We start from the raw sequence: 15,773 nt of genomic DNA, 5'->3' as shown, positions 1-15,773 counted from the left end.
TGCAACATTTAGACTTTTTTCTTTTTTTTTTGCTTCATATTTGTGATGAACAGCACATTCCCCAACCCTGCCCAAATAAAGGTGTTTTAACTAAGGCTCTAAAAGACCTCTTATTCAAAGCAGCAGTGGTTTATTCCAGCCCTCACAAAAATAAAATACAACTTCCTGTGCTATCGAAACCTTCATCTTTCTTTAGCAATCCCAATCCAACTTCCTCTCCAGTCCCTCCCCTCTCCCCTCCCCCATGTTTTATAGTAGTATTTGAAATTCACTTACAGGCCGCAACAACCCAAATGTGGACATATACATTATACCTTAGTCATTTGGGTTATTTAATTTCTTTTCAAAGTGTTCTGCAAAAGTCTACATCAACCACAATCTCTTATAAAGGGGGGAGGGTACAGACAGAGGGAGAAAGAGAGGGCAAGAAAGAAATAAAAGAGAAGGAAAGAAGGAGGAAAGACAGGAAAAGTGAAAGAAGGAAAGAAAGTGATAAAAATTAGCAAGGACAAAAAAAAAGAACAAGATCAAAAATAAGCAGTTACTTATTAACCTGTAGACAATATAAAGATATGTTGTTTTACAGGTCAGAATGAATTTAGTCCTTTTAAAAGTGTACACTCCATCAGGAATCATGGGATGCTGTTGCTTTGCAAGTGTTCCACAGCTAGTTTTGAGTTCTGCAGATCTATTGAGAGTGAAGGACAGAGTGCAACAAATTCTACTATTATTACTCCTGAATGTCAGTATTCTCATTGTTTTCCAAGTCATGTTGCATTGTGAATAGTCCAGCTCATTCTTGGAATGATTTTGTTACTGCAGGCAAGTACAAAATGCTAATGGAGCTGCACTGTTGTGCTAGAACAATAAAACAACAGGAGCACAAACCCAGAAATGACAGTAAAACAAATCTGTTTTCTGAGCTTGGAAGCTTATCTGTTAATTTCATTGTGAGAAATCAACAAGTGAAATGGGAATGGAAAAAAAAATGTTTTTATGCAATCATCTGGGGAAGAAAAGTGCTCGTTGTTAAATCTCTGGCATTCTAGTACTGCCTCTGCTGCACACCAGTTAGAAATTTGAATCATACAAATATAGAAAAAGAAATATCAAAAGAAAAAAATTGGTTACTCAGCAGATGTTATCAATTTATTAATAGCACTCTAATCATAATTTGTAGTAACAGAGGTGTATGTAAATTTATACATATACACACAGCCCATACATAATGTGCATGCATGTCTGCACATATATAAGTAAAATACAACAGACATAGGCATACATGTATATGCTATGTGTGTGTATATATATATATGCCATATGCAAACACACATATATTATATATATATATATATGGTCAGTTCATAGCACAGTCCAGAAAGACTTTTTAAATGAGCCTGATTGTCATACTTAGTGTACACTATTTACCTGACAGTGCAAGCATGATGAATATGCACATATACTCACCCTTCATTGTAATTTCAACATATTTCTTCCACTTCTCTGCTCACTTTGCTACACTTACCCATGTTTTAATGAACAAACTCAAACTATGTATAGCTACAGTTTACAGCTTTTCTACTGTGATTATACATTTTATGCACTATCAAGAACATTAACGATATAGGTCAAGGTTATAGGTGGTGGCTCTGTAGAACATTTGGTCCTTTAGAAATTTAACAAACTGCTATGTTATTGCACAAAGCATTTTAATACTATTTATTCTCTGAAATGACTCTAAAATCTCACTAGTAAATCAAAAAGAAGATGCCACTAAGTACATTTTCAGGGTCTTGTGGTTATTTTTGGTATACATTCTTTCAGTGCTTGCAAAACACAGCTGCTTCCTTTTGAGCTGGACACTTTTACAGTAAAAAAATCATCTCAGACGCCTTTTTCTTCACTTCAGAAGACACTAAGAATATGCAGGTAGAAACTTAGCAGCCCCCTCCACCAACTGCACCCTCTTCCCACTGCACAGTAAGAGGACTCTGATATCTTTCTTTTCCACCACTGTTATTTTGAAGATCAATTTCATATACCTTTAAAATATAACATTCATATTCTCAAGAGAATGGGTTTCACTGGATGCTCAGTCCTTTTCTAGTTTTCTGTGAGAACTTCCGAGACAGTCTAGATAAAATCTTAAGGCCCATTTTGTAGGAATCTTCCTCTGGCTTTTTATGTGTTTCCAGTTCAGTAGCAGTTAAGAAATAACATCTAGTTTATTAAAGAAATACTGAGTATGGCTTTATAGTTACACTGTCATGTTTATTTGTAATGCTGCCTTTTCAATGACATTGAGAAGGGTAAAACTTCATCAGTGTCCAGTTAACTGTTTTCTTCTGAAAATGTTCAGAATTTTTATAAGCTAGCTCTAAAAGCTTCTGAAGGAAAAACTTAAAGTGCCTCAATAAATAATACATGCGAGCAAATTATATATTGAATGTGCTATGGGAACACTTACAAAAATAAAATGCTTAATTTATTAAATAAAATATCCCCAACACGAAGATGGACTATTTTGATCTGGCTCATATCAATAAGAAATAATAAAAAGAGAAAATGGAAAGAAAGATCACTTTTTTTGCAATAACGCCCCCTCACAGAGGGAGGCAGAAGTCTTGAGGAATAGGTAAGGTAGGTTTTCATTTGTAAGAATTCATATTAAAAATAATCCTAGCTCTAAATTTCAAATTGTCAACTTCTAGTTTGAAAAACAACATGTATGCTCATGCAGCGGTCATCAACACAGTGGCCATGCAAATGTTATACACATACAATGCCAATCCAACCAAAAATAAATTATTTAATAAAGTGTGTATGTTGGTTATGACAGCAATAGTACCAATACAAAAATGACGCTGAGGTCAGAATCTTTGCACTCTGAATAGCAAGCCATAACCACAGAGAAATTTTTTTTTCTAGAGATCTTTATCCCCTGCTATGTCTCAAACATAACCAGTGATCTCCGTGCTTTAGATTATTAATGTTATATCAGCCTATAATATCTATAACATTGTAAAGGCATTTAACATGGCTAATGTCCTCCATTAGCCCCTTCTAATGAAATATAGGTTATATCATTATGAGTTTGCTATGTCTACTAGGGTGTACTACAAGATGAGTGATTGTTTCTGCACAAAGGGCATTAATCGACAAAGACCATGCACAGTTTTGCTTGCACGGTTAAAAAAAAGAAAAACAAAAGGATTGAGGAAGGAAGGAATATGTTGCTGGACAAGCACAGTATAAGATACACCTGTCTCAGCATTATAGTTTGTCCTATCAAAATCCTTAGTTTCAACATGTAATCTTAAAATTAATGTTGTATGTAACTAAATCTAGCTTCAGCCTTTACTAAAAAAGACTAGCTGGAGAACATCTTTACACCAGTGGCATGACAATATCCTACCAGAAGACAAAAAAAGGGTATGCATTTAGTTTATCATGTTGTAACACAATTGCGTGCAGTGCAGGCAGCATCTTATTTTGTTTTACTCTATTCTGGCAATGAATGGTTCTGGCAAAGCACCTCCTTAAAGAATCTCTTTAGTCCTCAGAAAGACTCTTCAGGGAAATAGCTAGACTCCGTCTTGTCTTCCATCAAATCGCTTCAGTGTTTTCTTGTAGGGTTGGATGCCACCTGATTTCTCAAGGTCCTCCAGATAGTGTATCACACAAGAATGTCTTCTTCCTGTCTGGCTTTATCTCTGCAAAGAACATTCTTCATGTAGAGAAAAACCAGTCTTCTTTTTCCACCCACAGGCTGAAGCAAAAAAAAATGAGGTGAATCCATAGAAACTCCCAGTAGCTATACAGCAGAAATCACAAAGTTTTAGTCAAATATATTTTCCCTTTTTTTCATCCACATCAAAGGCATGAATACAACAAGGCATTGTTAGTTGTGGTGGGCAAACTGAAGAGTCTGCTGATATAACAGATTGGGTTTTTAAGGCCTTTGTCTATGCAGAGTTACAATAATGCAGAAGCCAAATTGATTAGAAAGACAGGAGAGAAGGAAAAAAAAGATAGAAACTGAGAGAAAGAGAGAAGATACGTCTTGGTAATGTCTAAAAAGTCAATACTGTGTCTACAGCTGGAGAAGCGCACATTGCTTGCCCTTTGAAAGCTTCTCCACAACTTTGTCATTAATACTGTCAAAGTTAAGAACACATTTTAATGTAGTTCAGCGGCAGTTGAACACATTTATTCCCATAGCCCAGAAGAAGAAATGCTAGGAGACTTTAGCCTAAAATATCCAAGTAGACTGGAGATGCCTTGGCCAAGTTCTGAAGGAGGGAGTGGATTTCCTTGATGTTGAGCCTCATGTGAGGCTCCCGTTGCCAACAGCCCAGCATCAAGTCATACACTTCCTTTGGGCATGTGCGAGGTCGCTGCAGGACTCGGCCCTGAGTGATGCACTCAATCACCTACGAGAAATCACAAGCAAAGGATCAACACAGCTGTGCCAGCTACACAGAGTTCACCCATGGAAGAGTTACCTTTAACCACAGCAGCCTCACTGGTGGCTGCCATGCAGCCATCTCTGGAAAGGACTGCTTTTGTAGGCATGATGAATGATGTAGATGAATGAGCAGCAGTATGTGATCTGGAAAATTCACTGTAATGTAGGTGGTCAAAGAGCAATAACTTAACTCATGCTAGGTTTACCCACACTGACCACTCCACACATAAGGAAATTGGAGCTGGGAATTAATCACATAACTTCTCTGTCTACCCAACTACCACCTCAGAGGGAGGATAAACTTTTGACCTGCTCATAGAGCATCAATGCTTTTCTTTCTCTCTGCCCTCTGCAAACTTATGAGTATTACTGTGGCTAATCTCTGGAAGGGGGATACTTGTGACTGCCTAGAAATCAAGAGATAATTTGATTACTTCAGTCTAAACTGTCCATGGTTATGGACAGCCACTCTGAAACAGTACCATATATGATACATCTGTTCAGGAGATAGCTAAGGTCCTCCTTTGCACTGTCTCATGGTCTACCCAGAGCAGACTTTATGCTATGCAAAGGAAAACATTCAATTCCAACTGTCCTAGTTCTGCTTGAACACCTTCCAGCCATTCAGGGGAGAAAAAGGTGAAAAAGAAGAAATTTAAGTATATGGTTCATGACAACACAAGAAATGCCATATATATGTGCCAGCCTTTAAGAAATAAATATGTTCCTGTCCTTTTTCCAGAGAAGTCACACCAATAATTAACATAACAGCTTTCCCAATTGAATTTGAGAATATATTACACACCTCATTGTTTGAGAGCTGATACCATGGCTGCTTGCCATAAGTAAAGATTTCCCATAATACAACCCCCAGGCTCCAGACATCGCTTTCTGTGGTGAACTTCCTGTACATTATGCTCTCTGGAGGCATCCAACGAATGGGCAGCATGGTGTGACCCCCAACCTGAGAAAAACAAACAAAGGAGTTAGAAATAGTTTCTTCAGACCCTCACAAGGCAGTCTGATGACATTAAACATGGATAATCCATGGTTTCTTCTTTTTTTTTTTTTTTCAATTTGGTAACATTCATTTTGAGGAGCTTTGAAGAATGGCAGATTCAAGGTTCCAACTCCTCTCCCCCAGCAACAATTAGTATCACACAATATGTTCCTCAACAAAAATTTCAAAATATGTTGTTTCTAAAGTCTGAACTAATCTCTAATGTTTACTTGGTACACCCTACCTAAGGAACATAAAGCCTATATTACACTATCAACCAACTTTGAATTAGACCAGTTTTACTCTCTGAATATTTTAAGACTCAAGAAACATAAAGATTCGTTAAATGAAATCTGGACAGATGATTCTCCTAGAAACTCAGCAACATCAACTGAAATACATGAAGAACTGACTGTATGAAATGGTAGTATTGGACCTGTATGGTTGAATATCCTAATTTTGACTGAATTAAAGCAATGCTACTTTCTTTTGTTAAGTTCCACAGTTAATACATACAATTGTTTTGTTCCATGTTAACTACCCTATACATTAAAAAAACCCAAAAAACACTAGTCCTTTGGATATATTCCCATGATAATAAAGAACTTGTAAGATACTGATTTCTACCCCAAATAAATTCCTGTTGAGTGGGACCTTCACTAGTGCCTTTCTGAGAGCTTTCAGAACATTTTTAACTTTCCCCAGAAAATTTAACTTCCTCAGACTTAGGTTTTCTAACATTAATTTAATGTTTGTAAAGTATTTTATTTCTAGGTTCTAAACAATTTATTGTTCCTGGCATCTCCTATTATGCTTGGATCACATCAATAAATAAATCTATTTAAGTAATTATCAAACAGTGTAACTGCTGAGATACTGTGATATGGATATACAGATATGCTAGTTACTTATGTACCATGAGAGCTGAGAATATTTCCAAGGAAGATTAAAAAAAATTAAAAGAAAGCTTTTTTAAGGACATCTTACTTTTGATTAACACATTTTCCTTTCCGAAAATATATTTAGTTATGAAACCACATTTACACTTTCAGGATTCTGTCAATTAAAAATATAATTTCTCCTTTTGGGATGTAACATTTGTTATAAATAATGGCCTTCTTGTTCTTGTGTTCAAACCGCAAATGGAAGAAAAACCCAACAGTCAGGGTTGATATTATTTCTGACTCACACAGGATATCCATTACCAGTTATGGTAATGCTTCACTAACACTGAATTGTCAGCAATTCGGTGTTAGTGCAGAATACCAAACACAGCAATGGCTGTGAGAGCTCAGTCCTGTTCTAAGCATCATTACAAGTCCATGTTCACTATGGATTTCATAGAAACAAAAAGTCGTGCCAAAATGTTCATAGACTTAGTTTATTATGAGGCCCTTTTCCTAATCTCTCTACATGAGATGTATGTGAGTGATGGAAGAATATTACTTCACAAGTTGTTGAATGACAGATAGGGCTCCCAATTTAACTTCCTGGTTACACTGTGGATGTGCTTCTGACTCCATGAAGGTTGCTATGGACAGGTGTCCAAGCCATTTAAAAAGGGACCCAGTTCCTGTGCATTGCATTGATAGAGAATGGATACACATTTTTAAGTGCTTTTTCCAATTTGGCCCATTTGTCTCTATGTTAATAGTTTGTCTCCCTGGCAGACAGATTGGTTGTAAGGCTCTCTGCTTTGGTATTTTTCATCAACTTTGACTGAGAGGCCACTCAATGACGTGGAGACTGAGATGCAACCAAACACTCAGTTTACCACCTTATCATAACCTACACTGACATGACAACCAAACACTTCTAAACCACCACCAGTTTTAAGCCAGTCTTGAGACGTATTTAATTAGAGAGACAAAAAAGTTAGTCCCTTAGAAACATGCAGCCACATACACCATTCAAAAGGCAAGTGCCATTAAAAGATGGTTAGTGATGAGAACGTTCTGGTTTCATAAAATATTAAAATAGCTCTTACATCTACTCATCATATAACCTCTGCTACTGGTTTTGTTCAGCAATTTCTTTGACTCATTCCTTTAAAAATTAATGAAAACCATAGACATTAAAATATGTGACCATATTTTTTTTGTCACATCTTAAATCAAGAGATTTTGAAAAAGCAATTTAAAAAATCCCCAACCACTCTTCAAATCTTCTTATGTTTTTTCACTACAGATCCACTCTATTTTTGGTAGGATTCTATGCTGAGTTTTCAATGTCACTCAAGAAAATGAAGGACAATCTCCTCTAGAAAAACATCACCTCTGATCTGTAACACTTAGGTGTCTCTGCAGTTGTACCAAGACTGACTTATTAGTACTGACACCAAGAATTCAGTTTACCAATAAGCATAAGGCATAGAGCTCACTGGTGCTCTTCCCAGATCATCTTGCCTGGAGCAGTGTCCATTTCTGTCCCTGAAAGCACAAGATTTCACTGACAGAGGACTTGACCAGTACTGAGAAGTCCTGAGGTTTCTCCATCTCTATCATTCATGTTACTTCAAACACTTCAACATCTTTATTTATTGCCTTTCAAAGTATCAACAGAAGTATTATATAGGGTGGTCTCCTTGACAGATGGCACTGCAATAAAGACAAGATAACCTGTGCAACACTGATCATCTCCTGTGGCACACTGTGCATCTACCCATGGTCTTAGAGCACCTTGCACTTCAGTTGTGTTCCATCAAAAGCACAAGTACAGGCCAAAGGCACTTCTTCAAAATACATCTTTCCTTCTTGTGGAACCCCTGGCCTGGTTCAGGGGTCTCGTGTGGTGGTGAAGGCTCTCCTCCAACCCGTGCTTCCAAAGAAAGACTCCGCAGCCTCTTGTTGTTCTGTCTCAAGGGAGTTTATTGTTAGTTATCTAAAATATTGTCTTCCTGGGCTGCGGCTGTTTGGTCAGCGGCCTGGGCAGAGACACACACACTCACTGTCTGCTGTCTTCTTCTTCTCTCCCCCCACCCAGGGCTGCTGCTATCTTTTATATGTTATATTACGTGTTACATGTTTACAGTTTCTCCCCAACACCTACTACCTATATTACAAAGTGCTTTTCCACTCTAAACCAATCCATAAGTGCCAGCATCACTAAGAACATGGAGGCAAGAAAGAAGAAGGAGGAAGAACAGGATCAGCCCACTTTCCTCCATCTTAAAACTTCTGACCCCCCTGTACAAATTAAAAAACCCCCTGTACAGGTGCTAACCCCATCCTGTACAATGCTAAAAATTTTACCCTCTACTTTGTAACTATTTCTACTATACTATCTAACCCTTTGTGACTGCTTGCTCCACCTTCATAGTTGGTAACTCATTCCATGGCTCAAACTCAAAATCACAGCTGTTTCCAGCTGCCTGCCAGGGTCTAAAATGCTTCTGACCAAGGCCTGGAACCTCCAAACATGTCTGAGGGACATTTTGAGTTCCAACACCTTCTCTTTTAAAAGTCGATGGTTACTGAGTCAACACTCAGCTCAGAAAAGCATTAAGGGCCCTGCTAGTTGTATGCCTAAAATGAAGCATATACTTCAGAACTTTTTGAACTGAAGCCTAGGACTTGACACAACTGTTTGCAGGGTGACTGAAACAAATTGTATCTGTTGAGAGCTTCTTTTGATTTTTATCTTAAGAGTCCAAGCATCCGGGGTTGTGCCATAACAGCAATGAAGAGAGGTGGGGTGTCTTTTTGCTGTTGCCATACTCTCAACAAAGCTAGGAGGTTTTTTCCCAAGAAGCACCAGTGAATGAAAACATTACTTCACTGACCAAAGTGTAAAGGTTCTGAGTGCTTCAAAGAGATGCCTTCAGCATATCCTTTAATAAGAAATGCAAGTTATTACAAAGGTCTCAGATATTACCAGCATTCTGCAGTGTAAAGTCCCTGCCATGCACACTGTAATTTCAGTGCTGCTTGATACATATACATTTCAAATGGTTATGTGCTGAACAGGCTACAGTTATGTGTAAATAAAACCTTTCTATTTGGTCTAGATAAAGTTATGACAGGATTAAAAGCATTAGAGTTTTAACTTAATATGCTATCACTTTAAAATTCATAATGTAGCTGTGTGACCATTTTATGTATACAAAATAGAGTAGATTTTCTTGATACTTACTTGAAAACAGATGCATTATCACCATAATACCATACAATACCACAATTCTGTTTTATTTAGAATTGGATTTCTAGAGAAATACAGATTTAAGAACTTACTTCCAAATGCCAGTTTATGAAAGTACACCCTAGCCCAGCTGTAGCCTTCCATTATACTCTAGCTAGCTTTTACTAGCTGTTTTTACTAGCAATACTGGGCTAGAAAACCTGGTGAATTAACCTCTGCAATGTACAAACAATCCATGGGGAGGAGTCTGCTATGCCTAGTCAGTGAGCTGTCATGTTCTCCAAAGAAGTTCTTCTAAGGAAAAATTACCACAATGTCCCACGTATGAAATGTTGCACTTTCAACAATACAATCACATTTACACTTGTCACCGCTTTAAGCAACCATCTTTTCAATTAATTTAGCACTTGGAAATGTGCCAGAGAAGCTGGCCTTGAACATTGTTTTAATCTATTTGCAAACATTAATCTTCTAGGGCTGCTATAGAAGGACCATGACTTAGTCTTGAAGCAGGCACTCTAATTTTTTAGCTTAAGTTCTTCCAATTAAAAATATATCTGTCTGTACCCTGACATGTTCACTATTCCAACTTCATGGCCCAGCTGCCATAAAAATCAAAGGCTTTGTTGTCTGATGATTGTGAGAAAATGGATAGCTCTCTTACAGAGTAAACCAAATGAAGCCTTGTACCCCTGCTGGAAACAGTGGGTTGAGCTGGGAAAAGTCAACCTACAGAGATATGGAAGGCACAAGGGGTATGTGGGGCTGCACAGGTAAGACACAAACCACAGGCCAGGAAAGACACAAGAAATAATCACATGGAATCACCACACAGACTCGCCAAGGTTGTCAGAAACCTGAAAGGTCATCTATTTCATCATCTATTTCATCACCTAGTTCTAGATCATCTAGCATCACCATAATCACCCCTAAACCATGTCCCCAAGTGCTACATCTAGATGCCCCTTGAACACTTCCAGAGACTGTGACTCCACCACTTTTCTGGGCAACTTATTCCAATATCTAACTACTCTTTCAGAAAAAATATTTTCTAATCTGAAACTTTCCTGGTGTAATTTAAGGCCATTTCCTCTCATCCTTTTGAGACATGGTAGAAAAGAACAACTGTCACCTCACTATAAGTTCCTTTCAGGCAGTTATGGAGAGCAATAAATTCTCCCTTCAGCTTCTTCTTCTCTAGACTAAAAAGTCCCAGCTCCTTCAGCTGCTCCTTGTAAGATCTGTGCTTCATACCCTTCACCATCTCTGTTGCCCCTCTCTGGACACACTTCAGCAGCTCAGAGCAAGGGGCCCAGAACTGGACACAGGATTTGGGGCGTGGCTTTACAGTATGGAGTACAGTGGGACAATCACTGTCCTTGTGCTGGTGGACACACTGTGTCTAACACAGGTCCAGATGTCATTGGTCTTCTTGGCTACCTGGGCACGTGCTGGCTCATGTCCAGCTGGCTGTTGACCAGTATCCCTAAGCCTCTTTCTGCTAACACTCTTAAAGCACTCCTCCTCCAGCCTGTAGCACTGCATTGCAATGCATGCCAGCTGCAGCCCAGTCCAGCTGTAAGTTCACCAGGGGCTGTGGTGCTGAGGGTGATAGATGGCTTTGGGGCTACACAACCCAGCTGTAGGGTGCTGCAGCATCTGACAAGGGACAGAACAGAGACCAGTCAGAACAGTCATCCTCCTAAATGTCAGTGACCATGTTTGGAGAGACTCAAGCAGTGCTGGAGAGGATATCAAATGGAATTCCCACTTTTGCAGGCATTCTGTTACATAACCCTTTTGTGATTATCTTTTTTTTTTTTTTTTCCCCAATTTCTGGCTTTAAGTAGTAGATTACTCTGAATTCATGCACTAAAAAGCACAGCAACCAATTGCATAGCCTTGGAAAACAGACTTCCTCATTAACATTTCACATTCCCATGTTCCCACGATTCCTGCAGAGTGACATTTCAGTAATATGTCATAGCACTTTGCATATTCTGCATAGACTAGTGATGCTTTTTCTGCCAAGAGGATAAAAGTAATCTCTTTACTTTGTTAGCCCAATGAAGCTGAATGACTGTAAGGGGTTCAGCCCTGATGCTGTCCCAGTGTCCTGTCTGGCTTGTCTGGTGCATCTTTCTGGAGTCCTGCTGTTTTCAGGCATTTTGAAATTCAGGTGGTAGACTGGAGTGCAGCAACACAGTTCAGTATATGTCAAAATTAAAAGTCATGTGACAAGTATATATTCAATCTCTTTAAGACAAGCACACCTTAGTCTGTCAAACTAGAAAGAAGCTGAATCTTTTGAATCATTTGTTCACCCCTTCCTAAAGAAAAATCCTGTATACTTGCAAGACAATGCCATTTTAGGATGTTTTTCACTATTTATATTTTGGTCTTCTGACTTGTTTCCCTGTCTCAGGATGATATAACTGCAAAGAAATGTTCTCTGCAAAAATTATCATGTCTTATTGCTAAAACTGAAAACCTCTCCTCTCTTGCTGAACATCTGCTCTTTCCCCCTCATAAAAGATGGCAAATGTTATTCTTAGAATAGGAAAAAAAAATCAATAATTGTTATTTTAATTTCTTTCATGACCTGGCCTTGCAGATGAAGTCAATGTTTTCTCTTGAGATATCAGTCCTGCATGTCTACTTGCATAAAAGCAATATATTATTTTCATAGTCATAATAAGCCATACCACTTTAATGCAAGAGGTGCATTTATAAAGTAAGGCTTATTATTAGACAATAACTAAAAATGTGTCCTTTCATTTTCACTTTTAACCCTGATTTGCTTTATCTGTATTAAAAGGGACCTATGTCTACATTTCTTAATTAATTCTGTCAGTGGTCTTATCAGAAAAGAGAAACATGGTCTACAATATTTGTTACACTGTAAATTCTCTCTTCAACTGCTCAAAATAAGTTCATTATTGTGTGGCAATTTTTGTGTCATGGAGATAAAACACTTCTCATTATCCTCTATAAAACCACAAGCAGTATGGAGAAGTTGAAGAAAGACCAGTTACTCTGATGTTCGCATAACAAAACAACCAAGAGGTACCAAAAAATGTGTAAATGGCAGGTTTATAATGGACAAAAGAGGCACCCTGTCACCTAATGTACATTTGCTTGTGGAACTCACTAACATGAGATATTGCCACTGTGGAAGGTTTATCTGGCATCACAGTGATTAAACAAAGCGATGAAGGATAAAATCTAACAAGGGCTATCGAATATGAAGATGCTGTCTTGGCCCAGGAAGCTCTGGAGCTGCAGAATCTTGGAGGCTAAGAGAGTACTTGAGGAAAATATTAATATATAGTTAGCATGTTTCCATACTATTCCACAGTTAGCAGTTTCTCACAGTGACAGAATCCTAGACTAGAAGGGATTTTGGAGAAGTTATTCCTATGTTTCTGTATAGATGGGCCACATATTGCAATATGCAGTCCTTACAAACCTCTCAGCAATGCTTGTGGAGGACTAGAAATAATTCTGGCATAAAGATGAAATGAAGGGGAGATACCACATGAAATTAAAATAGGTCAATGATCTAAAGCATCTTGCAATTCAGCATCATCCAAAGATCTTAAAATGTTAAGTTGAACAGGTACAGAAATGGTGCCTATTGTTGTGTTTCAAACAACACAATATCAATTTGGGCCAGACAAATAGGGTAATTAATAAACTGTAGTAGTTATTGTACTACAGGTGATTTACTCTTCTAAGAAGATTAAGTGCTCTGGATGTAAGATCAGATGAGTGCTGCAAAGAAGGTGACATGCTTCACATCTCTGATTAAAAGGAATATCTCTTATCAGAAACACAGAAGGGAAGTTAACTTGAGTAGAAATCTGCAGCACTTAAAATGAATGGAAAACAGCTTTTTGATGTCACAGATGAAGTGTGTATGAACAAAGAAAAAAGTCTATTCTTTTAAAATAAAATTTTGTTTGATTCAAAATGGTAACGTATTCTAGAGTTAAACAACAATAGCCTAAGCAAAGAGAAAGAAATGCTGTGGAAAATTGGAAGGAATGATACATTGAACAGTGTATTTCAGTGAATTCAGCATGGATCTAAATTTATTTCTGAATATGGGAATTTAGGATCCTAGTGAAAAAGCAAGGAGATTGGAAAAGACAGAGAATATCTGTTTAATCAGATGGCCCCTCCTTTCTAAAACACTGCATTATCCTAATTTTCCATATCAAATTATTCTATAGCATATATAAGTACTGGTCACTCCAGTAGCATGAGTTTCAGCTCAGAATGTTGAACTCGTATGAGGTTTTTTGCTATTGAAGTCCTTACAAAAACTCGCCACTATATCCCTTGTACCTTACCACTGTTTCCACATCTGAGTGTCACCTGGTTGTACCAGCAGATGAAGAGAGATATTAAGTACCAACCAGTAGACCAAGCAGCTGCAATTACTCATGTTAAAGTCCTCACAGGCTCCAGGATGATCATCTAATCTGTCCAAGTCAACAGCAAAACAATTTTGCAATGCAATATTAATGAAGTCACTGCCTTTCTGATTTTCAAAGTGGTTTACAATATATCAAATTCCACTTTTATATTAATCCTAAATTGTTTGGGCTACCGGGGCTAAGGAGATTTTAAAAATAATCTTTAATATGCACTGGAAAACTGGCTTCTAGAAATCTGTGTCACAGTTAAAATTCGAAACTCTTTTGCTTTTTCAGGTGGGGGTTGGAGGTGTAATGTGATGAGATGCTAGTTGAACAGCACAGTCAAAATCAACAAGTTGTAGGAACTTGAGCACAGATTCTGAAAGCCAAATATCACACACATATAAGACAGTTTGTGTTCACTAGGAAATCTCTTCCTGCTAATGTCAAGTCTGAAAGCTATTTCTTAGTTACTAAAGATTGCAACTTTTCCCCATATTTTACTGAAAAATACATTTTTCTTTAAAGTTACTGTAGGTTAATATAGTATGTCTGGCTCTATCGGTCATGTCAAATTACATCACAGGAGAAGAGGGGAGCAACAGAGCTTGGTTTGTAGTGTTACTTTTCCTTTGTGAGTCACAAAAGTGTTTTTTATAATGTACACTGCATGGGAGCACCACAGTTTCCAGCTGAAATGTCTCAGATGTTCCAGTTCTTTGAATTTTGTAAGACAGCCTCTTCCCCCTTCCCCCAAATGCTAATAAACAAGGCAATGACAAGATCCTTGTAGTCATATTCCTTCTCTTCTGCAGTCTTGATGATGTTTTCTGCTTCACACTTTCTCTGGGCTGTAATTTGTTTACATAAACTGGAAAACACAAAATAAAAGTTTCACTAAAATAGAACAGAAAAAAATTCTCTGTTGTTTTCACTCCATGAATTCTAGTTTTTATCTCCTTACTTGTGCCACAACATCATTCCACGGTTTGAAACAGGCATTTGCTCTGAAAGGAGGCATCCATCAAATAACACACAACAAAATCATTAAAAATACAAATAAATGCTATTACTGGACAAAAAAAACCCTCATTCCTATGGAGGTTTCAAAATCCTGAATTGTTCTCATCAAATTCATATGCTGAATTATTCCTCAAGCCATGCTTAAAATATTGTTCTTGGATGCAGGAGTCAAAGCATAGCCCAAGGAGTGATGAACTCATTTTATAGCTCTTGGACAAATTCCTATACTGGTGTAAAGGGAAAATTTGCACAAGCAGAAGGCTTGGAACCATATTTTTTTTTTTTTTTTTTTTTTTGCTCGCCAGTGCTCGTCTCTACCCTCAGCACTGTAATTTTCTATTTGGGAAACAATATCCTGCATTGTATGTACAATAGTTCTTGGAATTCACATAGCTGCATTTTTTTAACACCAACACTGGGCTTTAAATTCTGTGATACTGAAGCATCTTACCTTCTGTCTGTAACACAAAGCTGGATAACCTTCCGAGAAACCAGCATTGGCAGAAGGTCTTAGTTTAGTAAGAAACAGCCCCTGAATCTTCCCCGGGTGTAACCATTCACCAATGGCATGTTATCAGGGCAGGGGTTTGGCTTTCTGATATAAAGCCTTTTTAACTTGCTTATTACCAGGTGATCCTGGGGAACTAAGGAAGATCAGAGTAAACTTTGAAAGGATTTAGCACTGCTGCATTTCAGGTAAGGACTCTCAAGATCTGACATA

At 37.8% G+C, this 15,773-nt stretch overlaps 1 protein-coding gene across 2 annotated transcripts in view; it reads right to left on the bottom strand.

The window, feature by feature from the left end:
* Positions 1 to 1,123: 1,123 nt before the first annotated feature.
* The window catches only part of NTRK2 (neurotrophic receptor tyrosine kinase 2), a 193,596-nt gene continuing 178,946 nt past the window's right edge, over positions 1,124 to 15,773 (bottom strand). For both annotated transcript variants that reach the window (XM_031507311.2, XM_021534431.3), the window contains 2 exons: positions 5,274 to 5,432; positions 1,124 to 4,433 (listed from right to left, as the gene is read on the bottom strand). In XM_031507311.2, coding sequence (XP_031363171.1) covers positions 4,248 to 4,433; positions 5,274 to 5,432 — 345 coding nt within the window. In that variant the 3' untranslated portion in view covers positions 1,124 to 4,247. The remainder of the gene's footprint in view (positions 4,434 to 5,273; positions 5,433 to 15,773) is intronic.

The sequence above is a fragment of the Lonchura striata genome, chromosome Z (genome assembly GCF_046129695.1).
Source record: "Lonchura striata isolate bLonStr1 chromosome Z, bLonStr1.mat, whole genome shotgun sequence".
NCBI lineage: Eukaryota > Metazoa > Chordata > Aves > Passeriformes > Estrildidae > Lonchura > Lonchura striata.
This window is presented reverse-complemented; position numbering and strand designations above follow the sequence as displayed.